The 14690-nt window shown below is 38.1% G+C and overlaps 1 protein-coding gene across 2 annotated transcripts in view; it reads left to right on the plus strand.

The window, feature by feature from the left end:
- Positions 1–14690, plus strand: part of dock5 (dedicator of cytokinesis 5) — a 35646-nt gene that overhangs the window by 3108 nt on the left and 17848 nt on the right. For both annotated transcript variants that reach the window (XM_058071051.2, XM_058071052.2), the window contains exons 2-14: positions 3648–3731; positions 3955–3995; positions 5890–5945; positions 6171–6267; positions 6591–6739; positions 7035–7170; positions 7269–7426; positions 8329–8410; positions 8781–8910; positions 13016–13088; positions 13563–13705; positions 13858–13983; positions 14118–14242. In XM_058071051.2, the coding sequence (XP_057927034.2) occupies positions 3648–3731; positions 3955–3995; positions 5890–5945; positions 6171–6267; positions 6591–6739; positions 7035–7170; positions 7269–7426; positions 8329–8410; positions 8781–8910; positions 13016–13088; positions 13563–13705; positions 13858–13983; positions 14118–14242 (1400 nt within the window). The remainder of the gene's footprint in view (positions 1–3647; positions 3732–3954; positions 3996–5889; positions 5946–6170; positions 6268–6590; positions 6740–7034; positions 7171–7268; positions 7427–8328; positions 8411–8780; positions 8911–13015; positions 13089–13562; positions 13706–13857; positions 13984–14117; positions 14243–14690) is intronic.

A 14690-nucleotide genomic window follows, 5' to 3' on the forward strand; every position in this document is an offset into this window, starting at 1 on the left:
ATACAGTTTTGGATGCATGTGAAAAGAGAAAAGAAACCCTGCAGTAGTAAATAGTGTGAATACTGAGAGACCAGTATTCACAATAATGCTATTCATCATCACAAAAATACAGTAATGTTCCCCTTACCATTATTCTGCTCATTTTCTATTGCGCTCAATAGAGGGACTCATTCACATTGCTCTGAAATTGCATGCCCACTAAGACGCATATTGGCATTGATTCTTTGAATTGCTAAGATATGTTGTGTTATATGAATATATGTCCAATTCAACGTATTTCCACCAAATGGAAAAAGTTTGCTACATTGGGGAAAAATACATCTGTGTGGAGAAGTAGTTGAAGAATTTATCAAGTAAATGTGTTTTACAAGACTGTGCTTAATTTAGCTAACACAATTGCTGCCAAAATTATTCTGCAAGACCTACACCAAACAATGATTACTGTCTATCATGGTTTCGGTTTTTTCATATTAGTCTGAACTGCAGTGCATTAAAAATATAGTAGATACATTAGTTTTATTGCAGTTGATGAAGTGTCTGTCAGTGGTGCATATCATTCAATTCTAGCTAGGACTTCCTCAGTATGAAAGATGCAATGCCTTTATCATTAATGTGTTTGATTAATACCTATAACCTTTCAGTTGCTTGGAACTCCGTCTCATAATTACTTACCTGTTTCCTCCTAGGGCCGCAGCTAAATCCAAAACACAGTAAAGGCCGATTGGTTAGACCATGTGATATGCAGAAAATACATATTTTTTGCCTTTTCTGATAATCAAACATATTTAAATATTAGTCAATGACAACACAATTGAACATTAAGTCATTATTTTACTATTACTATTAACTCATTAACTGCCAGCCAGTGTGTTCAATATTTTAGACCCCCTTTCTTTCATCAGAAAAAAAATAATTTGTTCTTAGCGTTTTTGGGTCTCTTTAAATCGGTAGTAGAACATAGGGTGGTTTCAGCGAAACCAGACCAAAAACAGAGAAAATTAGCTTTTTTCGAAATCCCCCACACAACATAAGACATTTAATCTGTAGCTGCTGCAAAAATAAAAAAAGGAAAATACATTGATTGACAATGTTACTCTTTGAAAAGACGCCTATAGACATCTTTGGCAGTGAATTAGTTAAATTCACCTTTGGAAAAACCGTGAGAGTAAAGCCGTGAAATTTGAATCACGATGCGAGAGGCGACTGCATGCAGAACAACTTGAAATAAGACCTAAAATAAAATAGAAAACGGATGGATGAAGCTCGACTGTGGAACTAAATTACACAATAGTTATTTTAGCTCTTTGGAGGAGCATGACATTTACTGTCTTCCATAGTCTAGACTGAAGAGCTTTCTGCTCAGAATCAATTATTCAGTTTTGCTATATCTTGGAATGTCTTTTTATGGTTCTCATCCAGACAGTGTATAAAACTATAGACCTTCATTAATTTTCTTTAACTTTAATTAGCTGCCAGCAGCTGCTCAAACTGTTCAGCTGAGACATTCTTTAATTGTTGACTAATCTACTGCTATAGTATGGTAAATTATTTAGGGTGCATCAGAGTGACTCTGATTTTTTTTTATTAGCGGTCACATTAATTTGAACCTGTACCTATAGGAACATTAATTGGAATTTCCATCTGCGGCCGTCTTAGGAAGAAAGTGTGTCTGAGAGGTGAACAGCTCAATTATGCTGCCAAATTCCTTTGGGTGAGACAATAAGTCATCTCTTACTGAATGAGCATTTGAAGACAACATCTTGATTGAGTATAAATATGCCTCTCACGCAAAAAAAAAAGAAATACATTTTGGGAGCAAGCGGTCATGTTGAGAAAAAAAAAGTATACATATAGCCGCTGAAATAAAATGGTATATTCTCTTTAAATAAATATAGAAAAAGTTAAATGTAATATGCAATCATGCTGCACTCATGGTAGTCTTTCTGTAACCCCATGACGACAGACGACAGACTTTATACCATCTTTTTTGCTGTTCACTCCTTCTATGCGGCCTTTCCTCTTTTGTATCTCCGCGGGGATCTCCGATCACTTAGCGTAGCAAAGGGGTGCTCAAAGCTAACAGCTGCTCACGACTTTAACAATGGAGCAAGCTGCAAACGTAGCAAGATGAACATACATAGCTGCACACTTGCTTAAGGGGTTGGTATGACACAAAAACGATACAGAAGTAATAAATAAAGCACTATTAAACACTAAAAACGCCGCAGAAGACAGAGAAACACAGAAACTTGAGACCTCCACGTCAAATCCAGTCTATATCGATATGATCGATATGCTTGGTTTTGATATTGTGCTTAACAGAAATATCGATATTTTTTAAAAATATCGATATCGCCCGGCCCTAAGTCATACTGATGATTTTCTATATAATAATATAGTAATATCCAAACTGAATATTTTCTTGAATAAAAACGTGGCGCCGAAAGGGGCAAGATTGTGATTGGAGTTCTTTTTTTTTTTTTTTTAAGAAAACAAGGAGATAAGATAAGATAAGATATGCCTTTATTCGTCCCTCAGTGGGGAAATTTGCATTGCACAGCAGCAAGAGTACAGAGTCAGTTAAGCAGTACAAAATACACAATATAGAAAAATAAACAATATAAACAACCCAAGTATTAACAAAATCAACAGTTTTTCCCAGAGTTATATACAATACAGTATGTAGATAATATGAAACGAGATGAGATATATGACCAGTCTATACACTGAGACATTATTAGGCATTATGGAAATACTTCACATAGAACTTAGTATATTGATTGGTAAAGTAAAGAATAACTAATTATAGATTCACTTGGTTTGGTCAGAAATTCAAGTTGTTTGATATGACTGTGTTTGTAGCGTCATGCTGGTGTCAGCACTATTTCCCTTGGCATGTAAATGAGTGATTTCACAGGAAGGTGCCAGTCAGAGGAGTCTTTGCAGTTGATGTCCTGTATAGTTATGACTATGACAGGTTGTACAAGCCCAGGAGCAGAGGACACAAAGTGATTCACTGCGGAGATCTGTCTTTGTAAAGGTTATAGAACTCTCTTTTACAAGAGAAGAATTGTAACATTCTGTGTTTTGTCAAGTTTTGGTCTTCAGAGCAAAGTATGATTATCTAAGCCAGTTGAAACATGCAGTGAAATGTAGCCCCCAGCCAATGCAAGTCAGGACAGAGACCTGCTCGTAATGTGAAAGACTTACTGCAGGCCTTTGCTGCTCCCTCAAGTCATGAAAAGGATCTGTGATATGAATTTCTCTATGGGAATCAGCTTTTTGGTGTATGTGTTTGCCTGTGCTCTTGTATTGTCATTTGATAGCGGCCATAACTCTGTAATGGTGATAATTTAAAAGCACAGCACAGGGGGGGTCACCTTCAGGATGACTGCCGGGCAGAATGATTGTAGGAAAGTTTAGGGTTTATGAGCGAGGCATCTGACAGAAACAGAACCTGCAGGGCGTAAATATTGACCAGCAGTCACAATGACATGATGATGGATAAAATAAAGAGAGCATAAAGCCACAGCCTTTAAAACATTGTCTTAAGCTACAAGTTAAACTCAGGACAAGGTTCCAATTGCAAAATGACTAAGTCACTCTGTAACAACTCATGGCTAAACTGAAACTTTTTATTATTTTAGCAATCTACAATTATGATCCCAGTGGCGAGCTGGAGCTGTGCTTGCAGGTGGGGGACACGGTACACATCCTGGAGAAACTGGAAGGTGAGTGAGCCTGAATATGCAACAGGCCCCAACACATCTGTCTATTCCTTCTCTGAGCAAGCCGTGACAGGAGCTATGTTGAGCTAACTGTCATTAAATATGCTCTGTGTGATAATTGAAATGAGTGTGAAGTCTGCCACATCGTACCCCCGATGGCCTGGACTGTCATTATCTCCATTTCACTGTCTCTAACATGATTCTCTATTAATTGAAATCTCCTCAGGGTGGTATCGAGGCTACACGCTACGGCAGAAATCACATAAGGTATGAGCATCATTAGTGTGTCATTTTTTCCTATCTTAACACAGGCTGCAAAATGACAAATATGACCTTTCTGTGTCTTATGGAATATTCTCTAACAAGATAGTTGTATTTTAGAAAACCCTTATCAAGGGGGCAATTATGTTGACTTGATGATCACATTTTATATCATGTAGAATATAAGAAAATGTTGAAAGAAAATGCTTCTTGAGAACAATACTTGTTATCATTGACTAAGCAGTGCAAACCCCATCCACTTCAAAGTTATTTAGCCGTCATAGAGCTACATCTTTTTTTACACTTACAGCGGTGCTTTGCAAAAATCACCCTCTGGGGTGACGTGGGGGCGGGGAGGTTGGTTAGCTAGGATTTCATTTCAATGCAGCCCTACCAACATGTAGGTATGCTCCATTTTGTTGCATTTTCCTGGTTCCAATTTCAAGTTCTGTCTGTACAGTGCAGATAAATAAATATACTATATGATCAGATTCTCTAGTATTTCACATTGGGCGTGCATGACAGAAAATAATTGAGAAACACTGACATACAGTGACGTAGTGGGTACAGAAATGGGACATTTGCTCTATCGCATTGGCATTTTGTTGATGGGGAGGCGATACAGCTGTGCTAATAGAAAACACTAACACATCATACAGAATAGTGGCATTTACAATACAATGTATATAATAGTTGGTTCAATTGGTTTTTGTTCTTTTTTGCATACATGATACTTCTCGTCTGTTGGTAATCCATGGGTAAATGTTTTGAAAGTCATTTAAAAGTTGAGACCAAAGGCTGTGGAAGCACATGAGCAACATGAGTAAGCACACAAGGACGTAACACAAGGACGACAATCATAAACTGTATAGGTTGGAATGGAAAGAGAACAACATACAGTAAAGTCTGGTTATATAGATATTGTTGGGAGTCGGAAAAAATATCGATATAACCGGACTGTCGATATATCCGATCCTGCGCCGAACTGCATTAAAAGTGGGCAATAATGCACTCGACATTGTTCTATAGTATAGAACAATGTTGAGCAGCTTAAATCAATCTTTGGAAGCAGCCGTTCACCGTGTTCTTTTTTTGGTATTGAAATCCTTAAGCAAAGATTGATTTAAGCTGCTTTTGTATCGATATAAGCAGACCAAATTGGCTGGCGGGAGATGAAAAGGGCATCGTAGTAACCGGATTATCATAATAACCGGGTATCGTACTAACAGAACTAATTATATCATAAAAGACTAGAAATTTGCCGGGAAATGAAAATAGTATCGTAATAAGCAGTACTTCGATATAACCGATATCGATATAACGAGACTTTACTGTATATTATGTGTCTTAGTAGTGCTAATGAATGATGTTTAGGTGTTAGTGTGTTAATATTTTTATCTGTCATTTTTTCCGGAGATTCCGACACAAACTGAATCCATTTTAGGCATAAGAAATAATGTAAATCCAATTCATCTTTTCTGTTAACGCAAAAGACATTTTTTGAGTTTCACAATTAATTATTAATTGAACATTTAAGTTACTTTTACCTTAATTGAAGGTGTCATTCCTGAAACTGTTCCCAAAAAGAAGGCGTGGCAGTGAGACCAACAACCAACATTTTCCTGTTTTGCCATAAATGATTTCTTTAAGAATACCGATGGACACACTGTCTTAATAACGTGACAAGATGAGCGCCATATGGTACACTAACTGTAGAATACACGCAATCCGATGCAAAATTGTGCCATAAATGTTCAACGTTAACCAAAAAACATGCTAGATGCTAGCCAAGGTTGCACTATATATATATTTGAACAAATAAAATAAAAATATAAATGTTAAAAGATTTATTGTACCAATACATGAACAACCCTTATATAATAACTAATTGTTTCTTCAGGGCATTTTTCCAGCTTCCTACATCCATTTAAAGGAAGCGTCAGTGGAGGGAATAGGGTAAGATCACATCTTTGTAATAATACACTTTTGCTTTTAGTGCATTTATAATTATCTTAAGTGTGGGTTGAGAAGTGCTTTTCTTGGCTGTGAAAGGAAAAGTGTCCATCTATTCATCATGTATACAAATAGTCTTGTCCCTGTTCAAATGATATAATATGATGTGTTCTATGAGCAATGAGCAACTTTTCCAATATCCTATTATTCTGCTGTTGTGGCTGGTAGCCAGCAGGAAATAATTATTCCAGCAGATTTACCACTGGTGCAGGAGCTCGGAGCCACTCTGAGGGAATGGGCGCAGATATGGCACAAGCTCTTTGTGGTATGTATACTGCACCATTGTCTTTCTGCATACACTTGTGTACACAAGGGGTTCCCAAACTTTTAATACCAGATACAAGTTGAAACATGTGAGCGTCATAAACTTGAAATATTCAGCATAATGAATTAGTGAATTCAATTTATCGTACCTCCAGATGAAGTACCTCATTGTTTTAAATTTTTTTTTTCACTTAATACACCCCTATGGTTATGCGACCCCACCTTGGGAACCTAAGGTGTACACCAATATGCTTAAAGCCATTCTGTTTTCTTGAGTAGCTGCACCTTTCCAATGTTCTAAGTTAATACATGTTTGTCTGACAGGCGAACAAAGGCACCCTGTTCCGGACTGTTCAGCAGATGGCCTACAGTCTCATTGAATATCGATCACAGATAGTGTCAGGAACACTACCCAAGGATGACCTTGTAGAGCTCAAAAAGAAAGTCACTGCCAAGATAGATTACGGAAACAGGTATGAATCATGTCATAACTTACTGTCTTGCAGTCTTTGCCCTCTGACACCTTTGTAAAATGTATATGGGTCATTCTACTGAAAAGGGGTATCAAAAGCTTGACATAGGAAGCAAAAGTAAAAAAAAAAATCTAATAAATTTGCACATTAAAATAATAAAATTAAATAAAATCACTTATTCTGTTTCAGTCTATGAAGAAAAAACCCTTTCTGGAGAATAACCTATATGCTTGAGTCATGGCACTGCAATACTTCAGTACCACATCTTTTGCATGTTATTTTTTATGGTGTTCAGAATTCTGGGCTTGGACTTGGTTGTGCGAGATGATGCAGGAAACACACTTGATCCTGACTCCACAAGCACTGTCAGTCTCTTTCGTGCCCATGAGACTGCATCCCGCAGTGTTGATGACAGGATACAAGAAGAGAAGGTATAAGTGTTCATTTGTATTTGCAGCAATGGTCTGTTTCACCTACAGTAATTCTTTCTCTCTAAACATCCTTCCCGGGGGTCTTGTTTTTTTTTCAGACACGGCTGCAAAATCTTGAAATGAGGCGCCAGGCTCTGTTCAATACGGTGCACACCTACAGTCTTCTCATGAACCTGAAAAACTTTGTATGCAACATCGGAGAAGATGCTGAGCTGCTCATGTCTCTTTATGACCCAGATCAGTCAGAATTCATCAGGTTAGCTCTTCACCTTTCCCCGAACTATATAGTGTGATGCCATGCTTATTTTTGACTTAATGTAGACTGATCATCTTGGTCCCAAATAGTAGTAGTAATTATTTTTAATGAGCTAAAATGTGTCACATCTGTGTCATGCTGAGTGACATGGAATGTACAGTACCATCACATTTTACTGCATGATGAAACACCTCTCAAATAAAAATGAGAAATACAAATAAATCTTAAACTTATAGATGTTGTCATTACACAGTTGAATAACAGAAAACATTTAGAGGAGTGATGCGTACTTTCATGTTAGTCTTCAAGAGTGTCCAGTAGGACCTGGGTTTGAATACTCTCTAAGTTGACTACATTGTTCTTTCCTGTTACATATTCTTCTTCTCAGCAGCCAGGTATGTATGAGGTGTGTTAAGAAGTGGAGTTATGATGCCAGAGTTGGAAAAGCATGCTGCATTCATAGACAGTCCAATTATAATGTGTTTATGATCGAGGGTGACAGGCAGAGTAGTAGTATAGTAGTATTTTAGATGCAAAATTGCAGCAAATTCAAATATTGTGTCATGTTATACCTCTAATACCTGTCAAAAATAAAACCTAATATGCAGCATTACCTCTATTTACTCAAAATATGAGATAATGTTTGGTAAATGTTATCTTTTCTTGACATTTTCTTCATGTAATGAAACTTACGGCACATTTGAAGAGTTTTTGCATTGCACATTGTCCTAGTGGTTAGTTTGTCAGCCAGACCGTCATCTCCATTAGGGCGTCTCTTTGTGGAAGTTGTATGTATTCCCTAATGAGGACAAGTAGTATCGAATATGCCTTTTTTCCCCTCAATGTAACCGGAGGCTTTGAAAATGCATTTCTTAAAGTGATTATTGTTTAATTTTGTACAGTGAGAACTTCCTGGTGCGGTGGGACAGTATGGGGATGCCGAAAGAAATTGAGAAACTCAACAACCTGCCAGCATTATTCACAGTAAGCAAATCCCAACCCTGTGACCCAGTATTTCTAGTGTATATCTTAGATGAGATCCTGAAATCTGTGACAAGAAAGACATTTTTCTTCTGAATTGTTGAAATGTTGTTGGCACTTACTGCACTTGTATTGAGAATGTATTGATCGTATTGTTCTTAATGAGCCAATAATTACCTGTCTTTTGTGCTGTGGGGGATTTGAGACACATTTAATGCCAAATCTTTCTCAAAGCAAGTAAAGACTCATTTGACCTAAAAAAAAAAAATGGAAATATTCTATATTTGTGGCTTTCAACACCTAACACTAATGAACTGCACAATAGCTAATCTCTAACAGACAAATCTATTTGTGGTTGACTTTTTGCGTCTAGGACCTTAGCAGAAGTGACCTGATGAGGCAGCGTCTTTTCCTGGTGTGTCAGATCATCAGAGTAGGAAGCATGGAGCTGAAAGAGGGGAAAAAACAAACTGGCGGACTGAGGAGACCCTTTGGTGTGGCTGGTGAGATGCTTTTCACATTGTTCTGTCTAATATCTGTTTAGCCAATTCGGAACCCATTCAACTGTGAAAATGGTATTTCTTTGTTGCGCTGCTCCTTCTTGATTTGTACTGAAGTGTAAAATGAAGGAAGCATGTGCTGAATGAAATGGGGACACCTGTTTTCTGACCTAGAAAATAAATTCCATTCAACTATGGCAAGAAGTCTGTGGAAATTAGTTGAGCTACCATCTTTTTGTTTTTGGCCTGACAATTAGCCCATTTGACGAGAAAGGCGTTCTTCTCAGCAAATGGAATGAAACAGCTGCCAGAACAAAAGTGTCTAACCCAGAAGTCACATTATTCTTCTCTGTCAGGAAAATAAGCACACTTAAAGAAAAGAGCTGGGTAGAATACACAAATCTGAAGCATCCCATTCTTGTAAAATAGAGATCAGGAACACTTAATCTGCTATTATATTTTCATTGGACATCATGCCAGACAACAGCTTCTGTCTCAAAGGAGAGTTTATAACAAGCACTCAAATTTGGTCTATGGATAAATTGCTCATTTTTTTGTTAATTTTAGTTTAGTTAGTACCTTGGTACTATTATGGGAGGGTCTTATATCTGTGTTTCTCACAGGAATGCAATGCATTTGGATGGTGGGTTATGTGAGGACATTGTCTAATTTCATTTGTATAATTGGCCATGATGCATGTGCATGTCAGTTGGAAGCGTTTATCCACTTGTTCAAAGTATGTTGGTCCGCTCAACCTTCCCTTGTAGTTCCGAAATGGCTCTCTGACGCCCACCTGCAGTTGGGTACTTTTCAGAAATAGCTGAGTGTTAGTTTTGAAAATGGTGCATGCTACAATACTACATTTTCTGTTGTTTGTTAAGCAGTCAGAGCGCAGTGTAGCTGCTTACAGGGATGTACGGTGAATCAGATATTTAAACATATTTACATATAAATATTTAAATATATTTACATTTCCATGTAAAAAAAAAAGCACATCAAGCTTGGGGAGCTGCAACACGGAATTGGAAGAACTGCATGCGGCTATGGCGCTGTGGGTTGCCAACCCCTTTTTTAAGTCAAATTTACATGAGACGCGTCACAACAGCTGACACACACGCATGTCTCACATGCATCATACAGTACTTGATGTTAGCTGCTACAATAACAATATTGCTGTAGCTCGGTTAATATACAGGTCAGTTACAGTATGTCAATGGAACACTGTTGCCCTTTTTTCCAAGGTTTTTTTGTTGGGGCTTAAAGGGATAGTTCAGATTTTTTTTACCTGAAGTTGTATGACACCCCCATAAGCAGTGAAGTCCGTCAACAACGACCCCCCCCCCCACTTCGTGTCCTGAGCTGAGTTCTGATCAGATTTCGGTGCTGAGGAAAGTAGTTCCAGCTCGTTGCTGGGGACAGTCAAGTCAAGAGTTTGGCTTCTCAAAACAATATGTGTTCAAAATTATAATACATTTGCATCACAAAAATGCTTACTAGAAAAAAAATCAGACCTCACAAATCGCTTGGCGTTATTTTCTCTGCCATCGTATCACTTGGTGATCCCACCTGTCCATTGTTACGCACATTGCTTCACCGGTTTCACAGTGTTTACATGTCTGACTGGGAAACAAGTGATGATGACATTCCTTTTAGCACAAAGCCAAAGGGATATTTTTATGATATTGACAGTAAGTTAATTAAGTACACATAATTATGCGTCCTTTTGTTTTTTTTTGTACCCAATGCTAAGTCTATCTTGTTTTGTTGTATTACTGTGTTGTAACCTAAATTTAAAATGAGCAAAGGAGCGATAGAGCTGCGGGATATGCGACATCGAACTGATGCCTCTATTGTGAATTGTGCTTTTTAAATCTATTCGCGTAAAAAACACGCTACGCTTCCGTGACGTACGCGATTCACGCTTGTTGTGAAATTGGGTCTACATAATGGAAGACGTGTAGGTGTAGCTGTACAGACGGTAAATCTTAAACCAAGGACCTGTAGTATACACACAAGTCTCTAGTTCTTTGCTATTATACCTGTCATACTGTGGTTGCGGCCGTCAGTCCAGCTGTGCATTGCAAGTTGACAGCAAGTACATTGTACTGTGCTGCATGTTGACACGGGCTGTCACACATACAGTAGCAGTTATGTTCTAAACTGTAAGCTCTAAATCTGGAAACCAAAGGATTTAAGTGTAGGAGCACTTCCTGAATGAACTGAGGAATGTGTGGGAGATGAAAACCTCTTTAAACTTTAGCACTCTTTAAAACGTATTTGGTTGGTATTTTCTGCTTTTTTTTTGTCCCTCATGTTGTAGCTGAAGTTATATTTTCAGATTGAAAGATGTGGCTATGAGATGAGTAAAACGGTACCGTTTTGAATTCTTAAGATGTCACCAGTCTGCTCCACACTCAAATTACCACACACACAAGAATGTTAAACCCAACAGGGCCCAAATTCCATTGCATACTTAACCTGTTTTATGCAAAAAAACCAAAAGTTATGGAATTAGTACACAGTGTGAACACAATTTTGCTTTTGCTTTGTATTGTATGGGACATAGGTTCATATTTGTACTGTAACAGTGTATTCCAATTGCTTTTTTATATGAAAAATGCAGGACAACGGCGCTCACAGAAAAGTCGATCTGTCTGCACACAATATTAATGGTTCAATACGTGGGTGGGGATGGGGAGTTAACCTGCACCTTCTACCTTGACATGGACAAACATGTATCATTACACCATATAGAGTGGGTGGATTTTGCATTTTTGTTCTGTAATTCACAAGAGAGCCTCTGACTGACTTGAAGCAGCGTGCACACGCTGCGTCAACAATGTGCATCCTTTGCGCATATGGCCCCCTTGCATAAAATGGGCCCTCCTGCCCCATGGATTATGGGACCCTATGCACAGCAGGTGTTCTGCGTGTAGGAAGGGGTCGCTCTGTCTGTGCCAACACATCTCTTCTGTTGCTTTATGTCTCAGCAGTATTTAGTTACCATAGTTACCAAGGCCAGGTGCAGCAATGAATAAATAAACGGTCGTCAATTGGCCCATTATTGATCAGCCCACCAAGAAAACTCCTGGTACTCCTGATATAGCAAGTCCACCTCTGGTCCTATGTATACTCAATACGAGAGAATACCTAATTGTCCACCATTTGATTTGTCGTCGCACTCCAAATTATTCAACCCTGATTGTGAATTCAATTCATTTGCAAAGCTTGCAGTAGTTTGCAATTAACCAAAAACTGCAAAAAATTAAATAGCTCAACATGTTTAATGGTCACTCATAAACTGGCCATCTGTTGAAAGTTTATACACATTAGTGATCAAAATTTTAAGACCAGTTGAACAATTACAAGAATTTACACTGTTGGATTTTAAGGAAGTTCCAAGCGTTGTTACTGGTGCTGAGTGCAGTCCAATAACTATCAGACCATCGCATCTGCGAGAGAAGGGTTTTAAGAACAAAAAATGTCTTCCAAGTCTCCTTCAATGTCACAAAATAACACATTTGGAATTTACACACCAAACATAGGACACTGAAAAGTGGAAGGAAGCTTTATTATCTGATGAGGAAAAAACATATTTACCAAAATGGCCATCATGCAGTGGATGCCCTCACTGAAGCCATGTTCACCATCGGGAACAACATTCCCACTCACCTCCTGGAAACTCTACCATCAAGGATGCCCAAACCAATTTTTGAGGTGATGAACAAGAATGACGCAGCAATTCATTACTGAGCCACTTCTGCTGAGTTATTTCTATTTTAGGGGGATGTTTGTTTTTTTAGCTATGGTTTTGAACTTTTGATCAGTTGATGAACAGTCTGTTTCATTTTTGTGGTGAATTGTCGAGCTCTGTGAGACCGATGGATGTAAAAAAAAAAAAAAACAAACAAACAAAAAAACAAAAACAAACAGTTGTTTGAATATTGCCAACAATTATACCACCAACATTTTTTTGTGCACTGGTCGTGGTGTCTTTCCAAGTTCTTTATTTGTTTGCAGTTTTTTTTTTACATATACATCTGAAAGAAAATGTGTCATGCCGGACAAACTAGCTCTGTTTTACACTATGGTGTCTTTGTCTTTGCAGTGATGGACATAACAGACATTGCTCATGGCAAAACAGACGACGAGGACAAACAGCATTTCATCCCTTTTCAGCAGTGAGTGTTTTGATGTTGTCACACTTTTTTGTACCTTCAACAGGTTCAGCTTTGTATTAGAATGTCACACGAATAGCCGTGATGGAAGAAAAACATGTTGGGCAGCATTTGACTTGCTTTGTGCACAATGTTTGATCAAACAAAGGACAAACTGAAACAGAGAAATGTCTCCACGTCTGACAGAGACACTTTCAATGCAATGTTTTCAATGCAGATGCACATATTTGTTTTAGGTACACATAATAGAAGGCTTTAAAAACGTTTTCAGAAGTCCTATATACTGGTGCCAGTCTTTTGTGTCCAGTTGTGTCAATACTTGGCATAACTGTGGTGTGTGATGAGATTCGCAAATTATTAATAACATGAACTCCACAATGCATTCTATTGCCTTTGCTTCAGTCCATTTGTTTGTCATCTGTAAGAAGGGTGGTTGCTCCTTTTTTCACAATTTGATTCGCTGATTCACTTTCCCAGGATAGCAATGGAGACTTACATCCGTCAGAGGCAGCTCATCATGTCGCCACTCATCCCATCTCGAGTCATTGGAGAGAATGAGCCACTCACTGCTGTTTTCAACAAAGTCATTGCCACGAGGGAGGTCAATCACAAGGGCCAGGGTAAAATGAAGTACTCCAACACTTCATATCCCCTGTGATTTTTAGAGGGTCGTTCTAAATTGACCTTTTTGTTTTGATGGAAATAAATCATGTGTGAGGGTCTAACTTTTTGGTGTCTGCCTCATTTAGTTTCTTTTCATGTTTGCTGGCAGGATTGTTTGTGACCCTGAAGCTGCTCCCAGGAGATCTAGCACAGGTCAGGAAGGACTACCCTCACTTTGTGGACCGTAGCACAGCCATCGTGAGGAAAATGGGCTTTCCAGAAATTATCCTCCCAGGTGACTTAAGTCTTTGTTGCTGGGCACTGTTCTACATACGATATGGTCATGTTCCTTCTCATTGCCTATGGAAGCATAAGAAGGGTACATACATTTTGGCACATTTTCCTGATCATCATTTCTCCATTCTCCAGGAAACGTGAGAAATGATATTTACGTAACCTTGCTGCAGGGAGAGTTCGACCGTGGTAAAAAGAAGACACCCAAGAACGTCGAGGTCATATTGAGTGTGCACGATGATGAAGGCAATGCCATGGAGGTAAAATTGTCAAGTGACTAAAGGAAATTATGTCTTTGACTCATGACTTGAGCTTTCTCGAGTCACTAATTTACTTGAAAGTATTTTATTTCAGTGTATAATAAGGATGCTTTTTAAATTTACAAAGCAAGTTGTTGGATTTTATCTTCAGCTGTATTATTAATACAACAATGAATAATTCTTACATCTAGGGCTGTTTTCGACTAAGGATTTTCATAGATTGATCTGGTTTGATTTTTTCATTGTCGACTAATTGTCTAATGGTATTTTTTTTAAAGAACACAGCTAATGGGATCCCTACAAATAAGCAGATCTAATTTGCGATAAACATTCAGACAAACAAATACGGTAAACATGGTAGGTGTGCAACAACAATACCGTAATTTATTTAGAATTTATTCACAAAACCGAAACACAGTCGCTGTCAGCAAGTGGGCATATGACACAT

This window comes from Doryrhamphus excisus, linkage group LG3 (assembly GCF_037039965.1).
Source record: "Doryrhamphus excisus strain RoL-2023G ecotype Guam linkage group LG3, RoL_Dexc_Guam_v1.1, whole genome shotgun sequence".
In the NCBI taxonomy this organism is placed as follows: domain Eukaryota; kingdom Metazoa; phylum Chordata; class Actinopteri; order Syngnathiformes; family Syngnathidae; genus Doryrhamphus; species Doryrhamphus excisus.